This window comes from Sphaeramia orbicularis, chromosome 22, assembly GCF_902148855.1.
Source record: "Sphaeramia orbicularis chromosome 22, fSphaOr1.1, whole genome shotgun sequence".
Classification (NCBI taxonomy): Eukaryota; Metazoa; Chordata; class Actinopteri; order Kurtiformes; family Apogonidae; genus Sphaeramia; species Sphaeramia orbicularis.
Window position 1 is genome coordinate 55,555,709 of NC_043978.1, and position 24,114 is coordinate 55,579,822.

At 38.7% G+C, this 24,114-nt stretch overlaps 1 protein-coding gene across 1 annotated transcript in view; it reads right to left on the reverse strand.

The window, feature by feature from the left end:
- Nucleotides 1-22,425, reverse strand: part of LOC115413250 (transcription regulator protein BACH2-like) — a 38,726-nt gene extending 16,301 nt beyond the window's left edge. Inside the window, exons 1-3 of the mRNA XM_030125984.1 lie at nucleotides 22,391-22,425; nucleotides 19,629-19,908; nucleotides 8,785-10,140 (exon numbers count right to left, since the gene is read on the reverse strand). Of these exons, the coding sequence (XP_029981844.1) occupies nucleotides 8,785-10,140; nucleotides 19,629-19,908; nucleotides 22,391-22,425 (1,671 nt within the window). The remainder of the gene's footprint in view (nucleotides 1-8,784; nucleotides 10,141-19,628; nucleotides 19,909-22,390) is intronic.
- Between the last annotated feature and the right edge of the window lie 1,689 nt (nucleotides 22,426-24,114).

Below are 24,114 nucleotides of genomic sequence, written 5' to 3' on the forward strand. Positions count from 1 at the left end.
TTGGAATCAGCCAGGGGCGTAGAAGGACCCGTCCTACCAATACGCAGCCGCTACTGTGGACTCACTATCAGTCCAACTGCTGTCCAGAGTCAATGATTCTGGTTCACAAAGAGTTAACAGTCGGTCTCTGCTAGAAGTCCCGCCCCTAACCTAAATATCACTCTTTGATTGGCTCTGTGGTTTTGCTAGCGTACATGCGTTTGGTTGTCCCCGCTGTCACTCCATCTACTTGTAAAAGGAACCTGCTGGTTGGCCAGTTGGACCGCTAGTGCAAGGTGTTGATATGTTTGTATTTGTTCTGCCTGGGTCACGTCAGCTAGACTGATTTGAATATCAGCAGTGTCATTTACATACGTTTGGACGTGTGTGTGTGTGTGTGTGTGCTCGGTAATTAGGATTTGAACAATGTCAAAGAAAACTGGTCAGAAGACACTTCTACAGGAGTCCCAGTGTCAGTTAGTTCAAGGGTCTAGAACTGTAGAGGCTCAAACAGATACTGAAGAAAAGACACTATTTAATGCCAAACAGAAACACTTTTACAGTTATTTTTTACTTACTACTTTCATGTATTTCTATAGAAAGGAGCAACTGTGTAAAAAGCACAAATAAAGAAAAGTTGTGGGGAAAATACAATAAAACCTCAGATTCTAGACATGATTTTATCCATATTTTGGGGGAATAAATTACATGTAATAAAAATGATAAATTAATAATTAAATAAAATAGACAGTAGAGAGGCTGGAGGAGAGGCTGGAAATTCACAGGTGAGGTTCAATAATAATGCATATGTTCGTCATGAGAATAACTTTGCAGAATGCATTCAGGTCTTGTATTCTCTTTAGATATTCAGATATGCATTATAAACTTGTCAATTACTGAATTTTTTTTCTGACTATGCTTGTTTGCTTGTTTGATCAGCTCTACATGACGTGAAATTATGATCGCAAATGCAAAAAAACAACTTTCAGGAGTGCTGCCTTGGAGCCCTTTAGTGTCCACACCCATGTCCAAATCAAACCTACTGCCTTGGAATCAGCGTATTTAATAGAAATAAAATCAAGTGTCTTTTTTGCAGTGGCAAAGTCATGATTGGCCTGTATTGTGTTTTGTAAATTTTTATTTTCTCTTACAGATATTACACATAAGGCACCCCCATGTATTCACTTAATCTTACTTTTCATAGTAGAGTATCTTACTGGCCATCAGGAGGGCAGTTCTCTGAGCTGAACACATCATCAGAACCACCCTCCCAAACCTGCAGGACATTTATACCAGACGCTGCAGAACCAGGGCCTCCAAAATCCTGAGCGAGCCCACTCACCCCGGCAAAAAACTGTTTTCACTGCTGCCTTCAGGGAGACGCTGCTGCTGCCTGAAGGCTAAAACCAAGAGGATGAGGAGGAGCTTCTGTCCTCAGGCCATCCTCCAAAAACACAGACTTCTTCTTTTACTTTTACAGCTGCACATTGCACTAAGCACCTACAATTCACTTTATGCACATATAATACACTTTATATTTATACTCATATTACATTCATATATTTTGAAATATTATTTTAATTCAGATATTGAAGTATTAGGATAAATTGTTTTATTAGTTAGTAGTTAATGTTTTAACATAGGATTCATTTGTTTAATTTGTTTTATTTCAATAATGTTAGTGTTGAGTTCTTTGTGACCAGATTTATATTTTACCCTGTTCTAGTTTAAATAGTAAAGCTTATTAACCCTTTCATGCACAGTGGTCACTCCAGTGGTCACTCCAGTGGTCACTCCAGTGGACAGTTCTTCTCCAGCTGTTCTCTTGTATATTCATGGGTTTTGTTGTTTTACTTCCATATCAGCCAACACAGTGGACACTCATGCACCATCCCATACACTGCAGTTCATACAATTACTGTGACTTTGCTGCTCTTGATAAACCTGATCTGCAGTGACATGTTTGAGTGGAAATCAACTGACAACAAATTAATCAACAAATTAATTGTTATTAGACTGTATTTAATAGTTTTCTGAAACAAAAAGGTTTTTTTTTTTTTTTTTGCATATCCTCCTGAGACCCAGTAATGTTGTCCTCTGTAGGGGACAAAAGTTTGGCAGTTTAACTTAAATACTGTCCATTGCAAAGGACATTTCATTAAAAAATCAATCAGTAAATAAAAATGATTTTAAAAATATATCTGAAAAAACTGTTGCATTATGCAGTTTCCAATCAAGACAATTTTTTTAGTATAAAAAATCTAAAACTGTCAATTTCCTGGGTCTCAGGAGGACATTATCTTCATGACATGAGTAGTAACTAGTATTTGAGTATGATCAAATGTGAGAAAATGTCAGATTAACTGCATTAAAAATGTTTTTATTTCCTAGTTTTCACACAATATATCACTTTCTGATGATAAGCTTTAAATTCATGTTTCTTTGCTCCAAAAATTAAACACATGGTGTCCAGCTGAGAGGACGTTTTTGTAACTCCACGAAAAATAGGTTCATAAAAAAATTTTCAATTGCATTGTTTTTTTCATGCCTAAAGAGGAATAAAAACACTCAAGAAAAAAAGTATTGACTAAGGTTCTCATAATTCATGCATGAAAGGGTTAAGATAAGAAATATTTGTATGCATAGGAGTTAATTATCTCCGGTTCTTCCTTTAGAGCAGGGCTGTCAAACTCATTTTCTTCTGGGGGCCACATTCAGCCCAGTTTAATCTGCAGTGGGCCGGACCAGTACAATAATAGCATGAGAACCAATAAATAATGACAACTGCAAACTGTTTTCATGCAAAAAATAATATTCAGTTATGCCAGTATTTACATTTATAAACTATCCAAACAAAAAGGATGTGAATAACCTGAAAAAAACTGAATTTGTTAAGAAATATAAGTACAATTTTATCCATATTATGCCTCGACTTATCATTTATACATATGCCCAAAACATTTAGTAACAGGCAGAAAATTGTTAGAATTGCACTTATATTTCTTAACAAATTCCATTTTTTTTCAGGTTATTCGCATCCTTTTTGTTTGGATAGTTTGTAAATGTAAACATTTTCATGATTGAACATCATTTTTTGCACTAAAACAATTTGGAGTTGTCATTATTTATAGGTTATTATGATATTATTTTTGAGTTTGATGTCCTAACTTGCACTTTGCAAATTCATCCCACGGGCCAGATTGGAACCTTTGGCGGGCCAGTTTTGGCCCCCGGGCCATATGTTTGACACTTGTGCTTTAGATACTCGTGTAAACACACACACATTCACACACATAGTATTGTCAAACATAGGTGATAAGAAGTAAAGGTATTGTTGGTGTAAGTTTACTTAGAGTTGAGGCCCCACGTCTGTTTGATCCAGTTCGATTAGGCTAAGTTAAAGACCAGCCCATCTGTACGGGTGAGCCCGCCCACAGAGAAATAAATGTACAGTTCATCTAATGTTCCGAGCTCATTGTTCTTTGAGTCCTCAGCGCTGCATGTCCATCTTATTTGTGATCTGAATAAATTTTGTCAACTTTGAAAACCAAGCTGAACCCAGACTCATCCCTGGAGCTTCCAACAAAAGAACACGTTAACAATTTCTTAGTTGATCGTGCACTTACTCTTTGTTTTCTTTATGCCGTTGTCCTTTTGTGGTCTGGTTGTGTGTAAGTATCTGGAGAAGTGGCACACAAAACATTTCACTGCACACTGTACAATAAATGATTGTCAATGTGCACTGTAAAAAAAATCCTGTTGTTTTTACGGAAAAAAAAACTGGCAGCTGTGGTTTCCAGAACAATACTGTAAAAAACACATCCAACTGTAAACATATTTACAGAGTAACATGTAGATTTAACAGTTTAAACATGTAGGTTTAACAGTTTAAACATGTAGATTTAACAGTTTAAACATGTAGGTTTAACAGTTTAAACATGTAGGTTTAACAGTTTAAACATGTAGATTTAACAGTTTAAACATGTAGGTTTAACAGTTTAAACATGTAGATTTAACAGTTTAAACATGTAGGTTTAACAGTTTAAACATGTAGGTTTAACAGTTTAAACATGTAGGTTTAACAGTTTAAACATGTAGATTGAACGGTTTAAACATGTAGATTGAACGGTTTAAACATGTAGATTGAACGGTTTAAACATGTAGGTTTAACAGTTTAAACATGTAGATTTAACAGTTTAAACATGTAGACTGAACAGTTTAAACATGTAGACTGAACAGTTTAAACATGTAGGTTTAACAGTTTAAACATGTAGATTGAACCGTTTAAACATGTAGATTGAACAGTTTAAACATGTAGATTGAACAGTTTAAACATGTAGGTTTAACAGTTTAAACATGTAGGTTTAACAGTTTAAACATGTAGATTTAACAGTTTAAACATGTAGGTTTAACAGTTTAAACATGTAGATTGAACAGTTTAAACATGTAGATTGAACGGTTTAAACATGTAGGTTTAACAGTTTAAACATGTAGATTGAACCGTTTAAACATGTAGATTGAACCGTTTAAACATGTAGATTTAACAGTTTAAACATGTAGGTTTAACAGTTTAAACATGTAGATTGAACAGTTTAAACATGTAGATTGAACGGTTTAAACATGTAGGTTTAACAGTTTAAACATGTAGATTGAACCGTTTAAACATGTAGATTGAACCGTTTAAACATGTAGATTTAACAGTTTAAACATGTAGATTGAACAGTTTAAACATGTAGATTTAACAGTTTAAACATGTAGATTTAACAGTTTAAACATGTAGGTTTAACAGTTTAAACATGTAGACTGAACAGTTTAAACATGTAGGTTTAACAGTTTAAACATGTAGATTGAACGGTTTAAACATGTAGATTTAACAGTTTAAACATGTAGACTGAACAGTTTAAACATGTAGATTTAACAGTGGATTTAAATGGTAAATGTTCTGCACTTCTTTAGCTCATCTTCTCCACCTTCACGGTGTCCAAAGCTCTTTCCAAATCCACCAGGTCCAACTGGGACCTGGTGGATTTGTGGACCTTGGTGGACCTTGTTCACATACTCTTCCTGTAAAAACTACAGCTATATTTGATTTAATCGTTAACACAAAAATCTTTTCAACTTTGCATTGTATTGTCACTTACAGTTTTTTATGTTGCAATTTTACAACTTTTTGGTGTGAATTCTACAGTCATGTTTTTTTACAGTGTGTGTCTCCTGGTGTATTAAGGAATACAGATAGCGGTTAGCTTAAAATGACACATAAACTGGAGTGTCCGTGGTAAAGGGAGGTAAAAATGTAAATGTGACAACCCCACATGGGTCACTGTTCTATATGGAATTGACTTTTCTTTGGAATCCATGATGTTTCAGACCAAATACGCTCCACTAGAAGCTGATAAAGAACCCTCACAGCAGGTCTAGTTGTTTGGAGAGCGACAAATGCATGTGATGACCTGGGTTTGTTCTGTTGTGTAAATTGGCCCTCCATGTCGCTTCAAAAGAGCTCAGCATCTTACAATGCATTCCAGCGCTTACTCATCCTCACTGACTCATCCACAGGCCACAACCGTTCACATCTAATAAACCTAATATCCTTTGTGCATCTGCGTCTGAGTGTGAGTGTGTGTGTGTGTGTGTGTGTCAGAGAGAGTGCATTTCCAGTAAGCGAAAAACTCATCTCCCGTCTCACTGGATGTTGCATGTGCTGAGACATCGCCATGGCAACCATATAGCTCTTTTAAGTCCGTGGAGTATGTGTTGGAAGTGTTTGCGTCATTTCTCCGGAGGGGGAAAAAAATAACTGTCTAAGAATAGTCCGTGCTGTAAATCACAACTAGAACGGATGTGAAATAATGAATGATGCTAGTACCACAGGATTTAAACTCAGCCCTGTTGACTTGGATTGAAGGCGAATTTGTGTTCAATACGATTAAATATCATTTCACCCAAATGGCTTGCACTGGGATCTAAACATAAAGACGTGTTGAGGTAACACTGTGTTAAGGTGTCACTTCTGATGGCCTTGTATATTATGATTTCATAGATCTGAACACAAGCTAAGATAGAGACTGTTTCCTGATACAGTTGATGCTACATTTTTTTCTTAACCCTTTCATGCATGAATTATGAGAACCACAGTCAAGATTTTTTTTTCCTGAGTGTTTTTATTCCTCTTTAGGCATGAAAAAAACAATGCAATTATTATTATTATTTTTTTAATGAACCTATTTTTCATGGAGTTACAAAAATGTCCACTCAGCCTGACACCATGTGTTTAATTTTTGAGGCAAAAAAACACGTGTATTTAAAACCCATCATCAGAAAGTGAAAACTATGAAATAAAACCATTTTTCATGCAGGTAATCTGATGTTTTCCAACATTTTAACATACTCTAGTACTAGTTATTACTCACTTCATGAGGATAATATGCAAAAAACAAAAAAAACAAAAAACAACTTTGATTATGAGAACTTTTAAATTACAGTCAAATAACAATTAGCTGTTGATTTACACTAAAACATATTTCTGCAGATCAGGTTTATAAAGAACAGTAAAGTTACAGTAATGGTATGAATTGCAGTGTATGTGACGGTGTTGTGTTGGATGATATGAAACTAAAACAACCAAACCCATGAATATACAAGAGAACAGCTGGAGAATAGCTGTCCACTGGAGTGACCACTGTGCATGAAAGGGTTAATATGCACCATATTTCCACAAATAAAAATCTAGCAGCCAATTAAAAGCTGTGTTTCCAGTCATGACCAAGGGAAAACAAGTGAGGTTCAACCCCTGGTGCAGGTCAGTTCGATGCTATTGTCTGATTTCAGTTACTCCAGGGATCTCAACCAACATAATGAGGATAGTTTTCAGCAGAAAAGACAGACAGCCTATTAATCAACTGGAAATCCCATCTTTGACTTTAGCTATAGTGACCTGAACATCTAATTCAGGATACTTAATCCATAAATCGTTAAATATTAACTTCTCAAAGTCAATAACATGAAGTCTGATATCATCCATTACTATTGACTGCAGCATAGTTCTGCTAATATCAATGAGTTAAAAACATTATTGTTGCTAACGAGTCAGTCTGTTTCTATTCTGATGGAATGTGCAAGTACTTTGTGATCCTTTAACGTTGCCCGACTGTTGTTGCATAACAAATGTCTGCAAATGTTTCACAATAACAGCCTAGCTAAGAAATTAATCGTTTTTGTGTATTGAGATGCTTGAAGTTATCTCCACGGTGAAATTCAGTATCTGCATCTTACCCATCCTAATACACACCACACCTAGCACTAGCATTTAGCATTAGCAATTTAGCACATTAGGAGCAGTGAGCTGCCATTGGGGACACTCATAGACCAACTTCAGATCTTCATCAGTACCAGGGTCCAGTGTACCGACAGGAAAATAAACCCACGTAGACCTATTTTTGGTAGCGGGGGAAACTGGAGGAAACTTGTGCAGTATGAACAGGTAAACCAAACACAGAAAAGAGTTTGATAAAGTTACAAGAAGTGTTGAGTTTGTTGAGTATTGGCTTTTAACCCTTAGCACTGACACACGGTTAGGTTTGAAATCTGTGGTCTCTTCTATCACTGTGTCTATCACTGTCTTTTTGTTTAACACACTTTTATAGTATTTAATTAAACTGCTATCTTATAATTTTGATCATGTTTTTAGATGTAAAACACTTTGATCTTCTTTGTGTTGCTGTAAAGTGCTGTATAAATAAACTCTGATTGATTGATTGATTGATTGAACATGTGATGCAATAATTTGAACATTGCATACCCAAACACACACACAAAGCCTTGGGAAGTAAATGACTACTGAGTGTTACTTGAAATAAACATGTGGGTGTTGCTCTTTGGTGAAGACCAAACTGAGGAATCTGGGTGTCATCTTTGACCAGGCCTGTCTTTAGAATACTACTCCAAACACCTGGTGAAGAACTGATTCTTCCAACTCCGCAACATCTCCAAACTCAGGTCTATAGTGTCCATAAATGAACTTCAGATGATCGTTCACACATTTGTGTCTTGTCTCAGACTACTGGAACAGTCTGTTCACCTGTTTAAACAGAAGGAGCTGGCCCGTCTACAGTTTATCCAGAACTCTGCTGAATCCTTCTGACCCGCACAAACAGGAGAGCCCACATCACTCCCATCCTTACATCTCTCCGCTGGCTCCTGTTTTATATGGTTTTCATTTTAAATTCTGGTGCTAACTTTCCGGGCTCTACATGGCCAGGCCCCTGCATACACTACTGCCCTGATCCAGCCCTACAGCTGGACTCATAGCCTGAGGTCTTCAGAACAGAACCTGCTGATGGTTCCACACACCTGCTGATGGTTCCACACACCTGTTTCAGCACACGGGCTGACAGGTCTGTTAAAGCTGTAGCACTGCGTCTGTGGAATGAGCTGCCTCTACACTTACGGTCCATGGACTCTGGGGAGAGTTTTAAAGAACACCTCCAAACACTCCTGTTCAAACAGGCTTAACTGACTTAGGGCTGCTTCAAACTGATTGCACTTTATATATTTATCATATTTTATTGTGTTTTACTGGTATTTTAATTGTATTTTATTTGTGCTGTTTATTTGTACTCTGCACTGTAAAGCACTATGTGACTCTGTCTGTGAAAAGTGCTCTATAAATAAAATTTACTTACTTACTTAAAAGCTAAACTGTTTAATTTTAAGTTAAGATGCAACCTTAAAATACGTCTGATTGTCTTGATGCTGGTACAAAGTCTTTTCTGACAAGTAGGTTTAGTAAAGCAGCGTACTAACCTCAGGTCCGGCGACTCTTGACACACCGCTTTCACTGTCTCCCTCTGAGAAAGAGCCAGATTCATCGCTGGAATTCATACCACTGGTACCAAATCCCTGTTCACTTTTAATCTGAGTGCCATCCTGAGAGAAGATGACGTCTTCACTTCGGGGGTTCCTCTGCTCCGCCAGTCCAGCCAAGCAGTGAGACAGTCCAGAGATTGAACCTGAGTGCGGTGATGGGGAGAAGTCGTACTGGGGAAGGCTGGAAGGAGAGATCCCATTGCCTCCGTCGTCTGGGTATGAGAATGAAGAACGGGAACTGGAGGTCTGGGTGTGGGGTTCAGAGGGAGGTGGAGAATGGGCTGATGTTTTGATGGGACCAGGGTACGATCGTCCGGGGGAAGATGGTTCCACCTGCATCAAGGCTGAAACTTTTTCTCTGAACTTCTCGTCTATGTATGAATGAGGCAACACGTGTCGCTCACCAGCTGCTGACGAGAAAATGACGCTGCGTCTGTCTAGTTCTCCTTCATGTTTAGACGATGATGCCTTGGATAAAGGCCTTTCCATGTTCTCCGCTTGACCCAGACATTCCCTCTTGTCCCTCTGCCGATCTTTGACTAGTTCCCTGTAGTGGTTGAGCGACAGTCTGTTGCTAAGTAGCTGCTGGATGGTAGTGCTGGGTACGCTGCTGAGATCCAGACCACCTCTCTGGAGGTAGGAACGCAGGCAGGAAGAAGGTGAGCCTTGGTCCGAAGAATGCTCGGCTGCTACTGGAACCCCTTCTACCTCAAGTTCCATCTCCAAAACCTCCTCCGTACACAATTCTTGGTTGCAGCCATTTCTGTTATCTCCTCCTTCCTCAAACACAAAGGGTTCTTCTTTGATTCTGGAGGGAGTTAGGAGGGGCTGTGAAACATCGCTGCTTTCTTGGAACTGGGTGCTAACAGGGCTGACTGAGGTATGATTGGCCAAAATGACATTGTCATCGCCGTGATGTTTTTCTCCATTGTGCTTGTTGTCAGAGAGCGAGTAGTGATACTTCCTGTATTTAGGACTGTACTTAGGCGGTGGCGGAGTGGTTGCTACATGATTAGTCTGCTGTCTGCTCTCTGCTGAATTATCCAAAGGTATTGCCTCAGAAAAATGTGTCTCCTCCACCATGATGTCATCATCTGAATCCATCTTGCCATTGATGGCATGTTGGCTGTCATTCTGTAGCTGAGCTTGAAGAAATCGGAAGCAAGAATCTTCCAAATTGTGAACACCAAGGAAGTCAGCACACAAGATGACCTCGTGGATGTTCTCCTGGCTCAACACAAGCTTGGCAGTGTAGGCAAACTGGAGCAGTGGAGCAAACCCCTTAGCTGTAACCTGTACAAGAAAGCAGAAAAAAAGACTTCAGAGAGGATGGAATTAATAACATCATCTAAATCTTTGGCTTAAATACCTGAGAAACCTCAAAGTACCGATATCTGACAAAACTGGTAGCTAACGTAGACATCAGTCAGCTTCGTAAAGGTCATCCTGGTTGGACATAGTGATGAACGTTTTAAAGACCGTTATGCCAAGAAGTTTAGTTACCATTTTAGGTATCATTCTTGGTATAATGTTCAACATGTTACCTTCAGTAACATCTAGTGAACCAAAACCTCACCTCACCTCCCCCTACAGTGGCTGTAAAAAAAAATCTAAAATGCTGTCTTTAGCTTCAGTGTTTGTTTTGTTCATTCCGGGCTTCTCAGTTAAGTGAATATTAAAAAGTAAGTAAAGTAGAGTAAGTAAAGAATAATTAAAAAAAAAAAAAAAAAATCACTACTGGGTCATTCCATAAAATTTCATCCAGTGGTCCCTACCTGACCAAATCAGATTTTTCTACATTTTTACAAACTTTTAGTACATTATATATGATGGAAAAATCCAAAATTTCAAGGTTTAATTGCAAATAGTTCCACAGTTCTGTCCATTTGAAGTAGGTAGGGGCTACCCGAAAATTATGACCAAAAAATTCTCATCTATTTTCAGCTGCTATAACTTCTGAACAACAAGAGCTAGAGGTCTGAAATTTTCAGAATCATTTCACAGAATCTACAGTCCTAAGAAATGGGAAAAGATTTACTTCAAATTTATAATTGCATGTTACAGAGAATGACAAAGTTGAGATTTTATCCGTCGTGAACTTGTAAACTGCTCCTTTTGTCCACTCATTCCACACAAACTCATCCTCATATTCAGTGTAAATGTTCTGTGCTCTATCTGTTCTACTGAGGGAACGGATCTGTGCAAAATGAAGGTCCTATGTTCTGTTCTGGATGAGATCTGAACAGATGAACAGCACAAACATCTGTCCGACCTTTGGACTCAAAGGTCAGTATCAGCATGTGGGATAGGTAGGATCACAGTAAACATCAGGTTCTATGGGCTGGAAAAGTCTAAAAGCACTCTTAGAATAACGGACAGCAGGTGGCTGTTTCTGTCACGTTGGTAATCTTTTGTCATGTTTCAACAGGCTAAACTTGTGATGTGAAAGCAGGCAGAGCTTTAAGCTTAAAACACTTGTTTATTACCACAGAAGTGGCATCATTCAAGCTGCTCAGCTGGTCAAATAGCTGCAAATAAGAGCTTCAGCAACTGCCTGAGAGCATAGAGAGAGTTCATAAGATGTCTGAATGGGTTTAACTATTACCTCTCAACAAGGAAGAACAGCAGTTTTCGTGTCTCTGGAGGCAGTTTGCTTTAGCTGGATGTGTTTGTCAGGTTCTTTATTTGATCATTACAACATGAAGGTAGCAAACTATCAAGTCTAATGGAACCTTTTGTAACACGTACTTAAGAGGGTTTTCTTCACACTCCAATCATTTGGCTTGGATGTGAGGACAAGCCCACAGGAGGGTAATTACAGTCTTGCAGATGGTGCAGAAAAGAGGAGTCAATAGTTATGGCTGAAGAGGAGAACTCCATCTGGACTCCTGAGGTACCAGCTGATGGTCAACCACAACCACTGGACACACACCTAAGTCTGACCAGCCTGCGGTGGCCGGACCGGACCATGCACGACACTGAGGAGACCCTGGTGGTGTGTCATAATACTGGATCCTGGTGATCACCTCTAGTGAAGAACCACATCCACATTAAAGAACAACCCTACACTGTATAAACGTAGCTCAGAGACACTGGACCAGAAAGACCCAGAGCCACTTTTGGGGTAATTACAAAAATGTATTTTCACTCGAATTTAACCTTTTTTAAGCATTTCATTATCATTCCCTCCACCAGGAGGTACTGTGATCACTTTGCTTTGTGTGTTTATGTGTTTGTGTTTGTGTTTGTTTGTTTGTTTGTTTGTTTGTTAGCAACTTTAGTGTAAAACTCTTCCACCCATCTTTCCCAAATCTTCCCCACAGATAGGCCTAGGCCCTGGGACCAACCCAGTCCATTTTGGTCCCAGTAGGCCAAAGTTCAAGGTCACAACATCTACAGTTTTCCATCTGTCATCATTCAGACATTTTCCAAAATTCACCCAAAATTCCTAACGACTCCAATTCTCCTCCAGTTGGATCCACCTGTAGCTTAGAACAGTCTCTTGTATGTGGAACTAAATTGTCCACATCCACTGTGGAATGTGGACTCTGTGGACATTTACACTGAACACTGAAAATCCCATTTCCCACACATTTAAAATTAGAACTCAACTAATATTGATGTGAATTGAATCTAATTGGACAGACACATGACTGGGACCAGATTCAACTGTTTCTGTGTATGGAACAACCTGGAAACTGTTGGATTTAAACAGACAGAGTGGATCCACACATGCTCAGGGTGAAGGAGGAGGTTTGTGTTCTCTGAACACTGGTTTATTATAATATCATCTTCTGCATTTTGCCTTTTTATGTGAAAATCAGACTCTTTCCTATATTTCATTTACTGATCATGCAGATGTTCATAAAAGCTCAGATTAAGGTTGAGGATTTTTATGTCTTCCTAGACCCAGGAAAGTACAGGTTTTGGCTTTTTTACATTAAATACTTGCCTTTGTTGGAAACAGCAAAATGGAACAGTTTTTCAGATGCATTTCTTACATTTTTATGGAATGTCCTTTGCAGTCAGAAAACCGTTTTTGTTTTTTTCAATAAAGCTGTGAAATTCTTTCACAGAGGACAAAAATGCATTGCTGGGTCTCAGGAGGATATCCGAAATAGGAAAAAGTGACTTTATCAGCAAATATATCATTAACTGAACCTCAAACAAGTGTCTCCATCCACTGTTATTTATCAGACTCCATGGGTTTGACTGGTGAATTAATGTTGTAGAAGATGATGGTGTTTCCATGGTAACTACAGAGCCTCTGAACGTCCAAATGGGTCACACTGTATCTGGTCCCATGAAAAGATGACAAACCGCATTTTGCACCAATTATTTGCATGTATTGACAGGATTAGTGGATGAACAGGTATTCAACAGTTCAGGTCAGTAGATGGTTTTGGTCGTCAGCAGCTGTTTGGGTGTTTACGGGTTAATGTTGAAACTTTAGGGATTGTACCAGCCAGTCATACTGGTCGATCAGGACAGGCTTATGGAGGGATAAACATGAATACTGCACTGCAAACTGTGAATTTGCTTTCAAAATAACTATGCAATGTCTGTGAGTAAAAGTGAACCAAAATGAAGATGTTTCTGGTAAAAGCAGATCAATATTGTGTAGTATATCACTGAGTTTCACCCTACAAGCAACAAATCTGCTTTCTTTGTAGTTATTTTTGCTTCTTTCTTATTTCCTTCATCTTATTTCATATATCTGGTCTTGATGCCTGAATCCTTTGGCTTACTCCTCCTACTTCACCCCTCACCCCCTTTGCTTTCATTTTGTTCCCTCTAGTCAGCAGAGTGGCTGTGTGTGTTCACATGTGCATATGGAATGGAGTGAATGGTTCGAGTGTGCGTTTATTTCAGATGGTTGCTGTCTGTTGCCGTGCATGCGTGAAAATGTATGTGTGGACGTATCTGTGTGCAAGTCCTGTAAGCCTATTTTCAGCTGGCATCAGCAGCAGCGTCCTCCTGTGCGGAAACATGTTTGTAGGCGCAGAAGAAGCTCTGATCCACCTTCATCATCATTAACGGATGAAAACCAGCCGAGCGGCAGAGCGGAAGATATATGGGAATGATCAATGAATATGACTGATCCTGCAAATAGTAGAACTGAAATCAATAATGTCTCAGTAGAATCGACGGTGGGGTTTAGAATGACTGGTTTCAGTTACTTGCCTTCTGCTCTGTACATGACATTCAGAAACATAAAGCTGGGAAACACCCTTTACCTTCTGATTCCATGTAAAAAGAACAACATGTTCACTGAGTCTGTTCATTTTAACCTCCTAAGACCCAGGAAAGGAAAAAAGGTTTTACAGTAAATATTTGCCTTGATTGAAAACAGCACAATGTAACACTTTTTTCATATTTTTAATGGAATGTCAGAAGACATGTTGGAAGAAAAAGTGACTTTTTCAGAATATATACGGTATATATATATATATATATGTATATCATTAACTGAACATAAACCCAGTGTGTTCATCCACTGGCACTGATCCAACTCCATGGGTTTTACTGGTGAATCAATGTTGTAGAAGATGACGGTGTTTCCATGGTAACTACGGAGCCTCTGAACGTCTGAATGGGTCATATCTGATGACCATGAAAAGACGAAAAACTGCATTTTACACCATTTACCCAGGAAAGTAAAAATTTTGACTTTTTTTTTTACATTAAATATTAGCCTTGATTGGAAACAGCATGATTTAACACTTTTCATATATATAAATATATTTTTTAATGGATCGTCATTTACAGTGGACAGGTTTTTTTTTTGTTTTTTTTTAAGTAAAACTGTGAAACTCTTTTCGTCTACAGAGGACAAAAAATGCATTGCTGGGTCTTTGGAGGTTAAAGTGAAGGCACCTTTAACCTCCTAAGACCCAGGAAATGTCAGCAAAGTACCAGCTTTTTTGTTTTTTATTCAATCAGTGCCTATATTGGAAACATCCTGATGCAACAGTTTTTTCAGATGCAGTTTTTTTAATTTTTATGGAATGTCCTTTGTGGTGGACAGTTTTCTTTTCTTTTTCTTTCTTTCTTTTTTTTGTATAAAGTTGTGAAACTCTTGTCCACAAATGTGGACAGTGGGTCTTAGGAGGTTAAATAACTGACATGAACTTAATCAGTACAGATGGAAAGGCCAGACATATGACTCATGTAAAAATATCTCCATCTGCAAAGCATGACCCTGAGCATTTTCAGATGTATACCTATGAAAATAGTGCTGATCAGCCAGGACAGACAGTTCTGTGTCTACTGTTACAAACAGGCTTACACCACATTTTTATCTGAAGCACAAAAATATATGAGTAACCCATAAACACCCAATACTACTGTTGTGGCACTTCTCAAATTAAAGTTTGTCTTTTTTTATTATTATTATTATTATTATTATTATTATTATTTCTTAAGTAATTTATCACCATTTATTGTGAAATTATTCTCTTTATTTTGCTTTTTTTTCCCAGTGAAAATCAGTTATTTTCCAATATTAAATTCACTGATCATGTAGATTTTCATAAAAGCTCAGATTAAAGTTGAGAGTAATCACTACAAAAATCCAAATCTTACAAAGTGTATTTTTCTTATTTCTAGTCAAAATATCTCATCACTCTTAAAATAAGACATAATCACCTAAAAAGGAACTTTTCAGTGAGATATAAGACCTTATTTTTAGACGATAGATCTTGAAAGTCTTATTTCAAGAAATCTTACCAAGATAATTGTCTCTTGTTCCATTGGCAGATTTTTATTTATTTTTTTTTTTTTGCTTAATTCAAGAGAAAAATGTACTGTTTACTCTCACCATTCAGATCTGAAAAAGTATTTTCAAACCATTTTCAAACAAGGAACACAAGAACTTAAATTCTCCTTCTACTGTTGTTACATAGAGGAAGGAATCTTGCCAATCAGGACACAGCATTTCAGGTCAGTTTCCTTAAAGAGACCGCATGTTCACAAGTTTTTTCAGACCGAGGCTGAGCAGCTTTGTCATAGGAGTCAGTAAAAAAAGTCTGGAGAATCTAAAAATATGTACTTGTGCCTAACAGATGGACTTTTCACTATAAAAGTTGCAGCTTTGTGCTCCAGGTTGCATGGCTGTTGCAACCACGGCGTTGGGAGTTCTTAGTGATTAAAAGTGATGCGTCTGTGCAGAAGTTCCTGAGGTGAGTTCTGGTAAATGAGGAGCAGGCCAGAGAAGGGGCAGCAGAGAGGGATGCTGAAAATAAAGCCATGCTTACAGTCATTAATGGATGGAGTTTGATTTGTTAAGTGGTGGAGGCCTTGTGAGTGATTACTGTATACGGTAGAGCCACACAGACGTATTAATCAATATGACAGATCTGGGGCATTTTATGGTAATGCCAGCCACTGGGAGACGCAGCAGCTCCCTGATCAGCTTCAGAGGTGGAGGGAAGAGGCAGCAGCTAACGGGGCAACAACATTAATATTCATGGACGACGTGATTTCATAAACAGATCAGTTTGTGTCAACTCCAGCTGGTTCTTCTACGTGCCCTTCCTTTAACCTTATTTAGACGAAGAAGGTCAAGTTAGCCCCTGTTTTCGTCCAGCCGTCATTGGTCATGGACGATAAGTGCTGGAATTTTAGCCTCTTCTACTCATCGGCACCTGGAAGTTCAGTGCTGAGAAATGTGGTAACCAGTAGCTCCGGTAACATGGGTAGTATTAACCCTTTCATGCACAGTGGTCACTCCAGCGGTCACTCCAGTGGTCACTCCAGTGGACAGCTGTTCCTGTTCTCTGGTGTATTCATGGCTTTTGTTGTTTTAGTTCCAGATCAGCCGACACAGTGGACGTTCATGCATCATCTCATACACTGCAGTTCATACCATTAGTGTAACTTCACTGTTCTACATAAATCTGATCTGCACTAACATGTTTGAGTGGAAAAAAGTGCTAATTGTTATTAGACTGTAATTAACAGGTTTTTTTTTTTAACCCTTAACGGCCCAAACAGCCACTGGCAACCAAAATCATCTACTGATCTAAAATATTTAATAACATCTGATCCATTAAACCTATTAATATGGTGAAATAATTCAGGTAAAATACACTTCTTCATCTTTTCATGGTCCTCAGATATGACCATATTTGAACATTTAGAAGCTCTGTAGTTACCGTGGAAACACTGTCATCTTCTTCAACATTGATTCACCAGTAAAACCCATGGAGTTGGATCAACGACAGTGGATGGACACACTGGTTTTTACATTCAGTTAGTGATATCTTTGCTTGAAAAGTCAGTTTTCTCTGTTTCTGATATAATAACCCTCAACTTTAATCTGAGCGTTTATGAAAATCTACACGATCAAATCATTTCATATTGGAAAATAACTGATTTTCACTGGAAAAAAGCAAAATACAGAGAATAATATAATAAATGGTGATAAATTACCTAAAAAAGAATAAAAAAAAGACAAACTTTAATTTGAGAAGTGCCACAACAGTAGTATTGGGTGTTTATGGGTTACTCATATATTTTGTGCTTCAGATAAAAATGTGGTGTAAGCCTGTTTGTAACAGTAGACACAGGACTGTCTGTCCTGGCTGATCAGCACTATTTTCATAGGTATACATCTGAAAATGCTCAGGGTCATGCTTTGCAGATGGAGATATTTTTACATGAGTCATTTGTCTGGCCTTTCCATCTGCACTGATTGACTTCATGTCAGTTATTTAACCTCCTAAGACCCACTGTCTACATTTGTGGACAGTGGGTTTTTACCTCCGCCAGGTGGTTTTGTGATCGCTTTGCTTTGTGTGTTTGCGTGTTGTTTGTTTGTTTGTTTGTTAGCGAGATAACTCAAAAAGTTATGGATGGACTTTCATGAAATTTTCAGGAATTATATATACTGGCACAAGGAAGAAATGATTGAATTTTGGTGGTGATCCGTGAGGGGGGGGGGGCAGATCTGTCTTGGCAGAGGTCTACGCTCTCCGAGTGCTTTTCTAGTTGTGACAGCTAATGATTAGTGCGATATTAGGGTCCACGTAAACACAGCTAGGTGTTGTTAAGGGTTCATTTCTAACCCATTAAACCACAGGTGTCAAACATGCGGCCCGGGGCCCAAATCCAGCCCACCAAAGGATCCAATCTGGCCCTTGGGATGAATTTGGGAAATACAAAAATTACACTGAAGATATTAACAATCGAGGATGTCAAAGTCATTTTAATTCAGATTCCACATACAGACTAATTAGATCTAAAGTAGGTCAGACCAGTAAAATACTATCATACTGAACCTATAAATAATGAAAACAGCAAATGTTCTCTTTGTTTTAGTGTAAAAAAGTAAAATTACATGAAAATGTTTACATTAAAAAGCTGTTATTTTACAAAAAATGTGAAAAACCTGAAATGTCTTCAGATAAATAAATGCAATTTTACCAATATTCTGCCTGTTATTAAATGTTTTGTGTATTTGTAATTGTAATATCAGTTGTAATGCACATATATAAATGATAAACTGTTAATCTGAGGCAGAATATTGCTAAAATTGCAGTTGTTTTTCTTAAGACGTTTCCAGTTGTTCATGTTATTCAGATTTTTGTAGATGTTAACATTATCATAATTTATTTTTACTTTTTTCACTTATTATTTGACTGGTTCAGCCCACTGCAGATCATACTGGGCTGAATGTGGAACTGAACTAACATGAGTTTGACAGCCCTGCCTTAGAGTTAATACACTGGTCAAACCCAAACTGAAGGAAAATGAAGAAGTGTGAAGCTGCAATTATTGTGATGCATCAGCCAGTTCCACTCTCCATCAGCTGAAATGAAGGGAAACCATTGAGCTGCTGGAAGATCACAGCAACTCATTTTAACATCACACACACACTAGGGATGGAACGATTACCGGTATAACGATAAACCGCGGTAAAATTGCAGACAGTTAGTATTAGCGTTTAAATTCTAATTCTCATGATAACCGTGCTTGATTACAGCACTTTTAGGGGAAAAAAAATGCCGATGTGAAGATCTGCTTTTATGTCAAATATTTGGGTATAATTTTAATTTATTGCAATTTTAATTTTCTATACCTAATATTTGGAACCAATATTCACTTTTAAAGTCTGTGAAAAGGTTCATTAAGCATCTGTGTGTTATTTATGCAATCAGATTTTATATATTTTTTTGTGTTTTCTGTCTTTTTATGTTTTTATAGTAGGTTAAAGTAAAAACTAATAGACAGATGATATAGATGAAGTTGTGCTGAAAAAACAGATCCAAACATGGGTATAGTAAACATTTGTTTCTATAGTATATAAAGGCCAAATCAAAAGGACTGAAAAACAGACAGAATAGACTCAGACCACTAAGGGTTAATATTGGAATGTTTCTGACACAGAAGGGACAGTGGGACTGTTATTATATTTATTTACTTATTATTTAAACTACAACTTGGTTAAATTATTTCAGTGTGTATATTAGTACTTTTTGAACATTTTGAGCACAATTTCAATAATACCACGATAATAATGATAACTGTGATAATTTTGGTCACAATAACCGTGATATGAAATTTTCATATGGTTACATCCCCAACACACACACACACACACACACACACACACACACACACACACACACACACTAGGAAATGTCTGTCAGCAAAGGAAGTCATGAAGCTCAGAGGATTTCCTGGGCTCATTCACAGTAAAAACCTCCTTCCAACAGTCAGGCCTCACAGCGGCTGCTCCAGACACTAGAGCTCTTCTTCGGTGGTGTGCAGCCCTTTACCTTGTCTGGCAGGTTAATGATGAGCTCTGCCTCCCCCGCTGTCCCATTGTGTCCCAGCAGGGCCTGCAGGAAGTAGCGGCTACTGGCGGCCAGGACGGCCCGGTGGGCGCGCACCTCCCTGCCCTCCACCAGCACCGTCACATCACACAGGATGCCCTGCCGCCGCTGCTCCTCCAGGCTCAGCAGCACGTTGGCACAGTGGACCTTCGACTCATACACGTACAGGGGTGCCGCCTCGCCACCCCGCTCCCCGCCCGCCGACATCACTCTGTCTAGCACCCTAGAAAGAAAAAGAAGAAGAAGAAGAACATCAGATATGCCAAGGAGCGACGGAAAACAACTCACAGTGTGTTGACTGATGTTTACACTTCTGAATAATTCTCACATGATACTGAATATTTTCAGTACAACATATGCAAAGCTCCAAACGACTGGTGCCCACACATTTGGATTTCACATCCTCTTTTAACCCAAAAAGACCCAAACTCTGCATTTATTTACTGATATAAAAAACTAAATCACTGTTGATCCACTAATCCTATCAATCCATGGAAATAATTGGTGTAAAATACAGTTTGTCATCAGATATGACCCATTTGGACGTTCAGAGCAGAGGTGTTTTCTGTCAGACTGTAAGGGAAGCTCAGCTGCCCCTAAAATTATGAAAGTTAAATGCTCAAATCTGTTCAGTTGTTTTCATTTCATTGACTCCAAATGTGTTGGAACACGTTCATCTCTCAGACCAGTTGGTTCAGAATCAGTTTGATCCCAGATCAGTGGACTGGATGTTGTTCACTTCTCCTCCATTCCCGTGTCTGTGTTTGTTCATTCCATCTCTGCTCAGTGCATTTGTCGTAGACGCTCAGCGTCCATGCACTTCAATGGGACTGAGTGGAACTGCTGGAAACTGACTCTAAACTGGACCAGCATTGGATAAATGACACCATGTTGTCCCGCCCCCGGACGCTCAGCGTCTCTGGGGGTGAATGGAGCTGTGGGCGGAGCTCGGCCGGGCCGGACGCTGAGCTTCCACGTGCTGATTGGAGGATCAGTCCAAAGGCTGAACCCTGTTTGATTGACAGCTGTTTTCAGATCTGCTCCTTCACTGACACAGTTCAGTTTAATACCGTCACACATTCTGCTGGGAAATCACACAAACCAAATGAACTGTTCATTTACTGACCTGAAAGAAAACACAACCACTGCACTTCCTTGTTTCAATTTAACAGAATTTCAGCGTTTTCTTGTTTAGTTGGTACGATAAGGTCACTGAGCATTTTCTGAAAAAGGAACGGAGGACGAATTTATGTTTAAAGAACTGGACTTTTTTTTATGTGACAGTGAGCTTCCCCTGTCTGAAAGACCAGCAGCCGACACTGGTTCAGAGGCTCCATAGTTACCATGGAAACACCGTCATCTTCTACAGCATTGATTCACCAGTAAAACTCATGAATTTGGATCAGTGACAGTGGACGGACACACTTGTTTTTATGTTCACTTCCTGATATACAGTATTTGACTAAAAAAGTCACTTTTTCCTCCATTCTCTCTGTTTTTGACACAATAACCTTCAACTTTAATTTGAGCTTTTATGAACATCTACATGATCAGTGAATTAAACATAGGAAAATATTAATAAGTCCATAATAAAACATTTATTAGCATTACTAAGGTGGATTGTTTGGTCAAGGTGAAAACATGTTGTTAACTAGTGGTCCCAGGCACAACAAACCCCGCCCCTCGCACATATTGTAGCTTATTTTGGCATCAATCCAGCTGATGTCATCATGTCTATGCATGTGCTGATGTCATCATATGAACTGCCTCTACATATGTGCCAAGTCTGAGGTCAGCTGAAACAAAATTGATGTTTTATAGACATGTGAAATGTTGCCCATTATAAGTAAATGGGAGAAAAAAAGATTTAAAAAATTCTTAAAAAATCTGAATTTTGACCTACTGTTCCCAAAATGTAATGAGATATAGTCTGGGTCACTGGCAATCTATAAACCTAATCTGGTCTGATTTCAACCAGTTTTGCTGCTAGAGTATTAACAAACAAAGAAACAAACAAACCGAACCAAAAACACTAGCCCTTGCCTCCCCTTCAGGGGGTGGGGTGATAAGTGCACTGTTAGCATTCATAAATGGATACTCAAATATGAAATACATATAAAAAAAGATGTGGTAATAGAAAAGTTAGTTCAGCTCAACACACAGGCTTCTAGTACTATTATAACAGTTAAACACATACTGTAAGGCCTTAAATGCAAAATACTGAGCATTATATTAGAATAAATGATGATAAATCACTTAAGAAAAGTTAAAATAGAGAAAAATAATTTGCAAACTGCCACAAAAGTAGCACTGGGTGTTTATGGGTTAAACAAATCTGTGCAACTGCAATTACCTGTTGAGTACATCTATCAATTATTTTCAAATTGCTTGTAAAATTGCAGGCAAAACTCAACCATGTTTAATGGATGGGGAAATTATTATCTGTACTGATGCATGTTTGTGTTATATTGTGCTGTGTATGTTTTCAGTTTACTGTGGTGTAAACAGTTATTTCATGTAAAAAAGTGGACATTACATCCATGAAAAGGTGAGTGGGTAATGGAGACTCACCCACTCCCACACTGACAAAACCTGTGGAGCACTTCACATGCCAAACCAACGTTTGATTTTGAAGCCAGTGACTTTTTACACAAAACAAAATCTGTGTTTTTTAGCACTAGTTAAATGTTTGGGTCAGTTATGACCTTTTGAGGTGAGGTGTGGTGGTGTGCCACGCCATAGTCTGTAAGGTGTTTGGACAAATCCATGTAGAGCTTTGAAAATGTTAAAGCGTCTCAAGAACTGAGCAAAAGTAGTTGAGAAAAACTGCAAATGTTACCGTGACCTTCTCCTAACCTCAACCGAAGGGCTTCTGTCGCCTTTACTTCCATGACAGGACAGAGCTCTGCTATCAGTGTCCTGCATCTCACATACTTCAGCCATCCAAACTAAACCAAACGCTTCATTTTGTGGAAAAATATATACAGTGGTCTCTCGTTTATCGCAGGGGTTACGTTCTAAAAATAACCCACAATAGGTGAAATCCGCAAAATAGTCGGCTTTATTTTTTACAATTATTCTGTCTGTTTTCAGGCTGTAAAAGCCCTCACCACACACTTTAGACACTTTTCTCAGACAGGCATGAACATTTTCTCACATTTCTCTCTTGTTTAAACACTCACAGTTCAAACCTTCGTAGATTTTACAAAATAAGTACAGGATTATAGAATGGAACTGTTTGTGCCATGGTTAGCATCTTCCTCTGCCTTTTGGGTGCGACCGCAGGTGCCGCTGTCGGTGCAGAACGTTTGGTCGACATTGTGGGTTTTGTCGGAGAAAACTGTCAAACATACAGCGCTTCAGAGTCACACTGCTAGTGATCGAACATTTAAGTAAATTTGGCAGAAGAACGCATTCTGTACTGAGCAGGAGACAGGAGTGACTGACAATGGACTACAGTCCCAGAGCCAATCAGGACGCAGAGCACAATGCACAGGTTCTCCCAGAGCCAATCAGGATGCAGAACACAATGCGCATTTATTCACTGTAAAAAAAAGCATGCAAAATTGCACTAAAAAAAATCTGCGAACAGTGAACCGCGTTATAGTGAGGGACAACTGTAAACATTATTAATGTCAGAAATCACTGTTCAGTCCAATAGTTTTCTGCATTTTGTTGACTTTTTTTTTTGCATTCTTCCACATGATCACAGGGAAGGAAACTGTCTGAAGAAAACACAAATAAACATGGAAGACAGAACGATAGAACAATAGAACGATAGAACGATAGATAGAACGATAGAATGATAGAACGATAGAACGACAGACAGACAGACAGACAGACAGACAGATAGGAGGTGTGGTGACAGATGCAGCCTTTTCATTGTGTTTCATTTCTGGCTGTCGTACATAAAGCCTGAACACAGACAGCTGAGCATGCAGTCTGTCTGTGTCAGCCCAGGGCTGTGTGTGTGTGTGTGTGTGTGTGTGTGTGTGTGTGTGTGTGTGTGTGTGTGTGTTTGTGCTGACTCATGGCTTCTGCACCCCCCCGGCGCTGGGCCTTGCTGCAGTGGTGTTGTGGCGTTCCTCTGGAGCCCAGGGCCAGCTCATCTCAGCAGTGCGGACGCTTCTGCTGCTCCCTGTGGAACACTTCAGGCCGTTCTCTGCAGCTTTTCATGATGCTTGCAAATTGTTTACCAGCGATGTTCCACTCTGTTCATATTCCTCTGCCCACATGAGACTAAAAACAACAGCTAATGTATTCAGTGTGAGTTGTGTTTGTGTAGAAGCGTGCACCGCGGCTCTGTCAGCCTCACATTCAAACAGACTGGGCTCTTCTGTCGTATTCACACACATTTACATATTGTGCCTCTATTAGATCACAGTTTTTACACATGAAGCTGCGAGTCATTATTAACTACAGCTAAAAC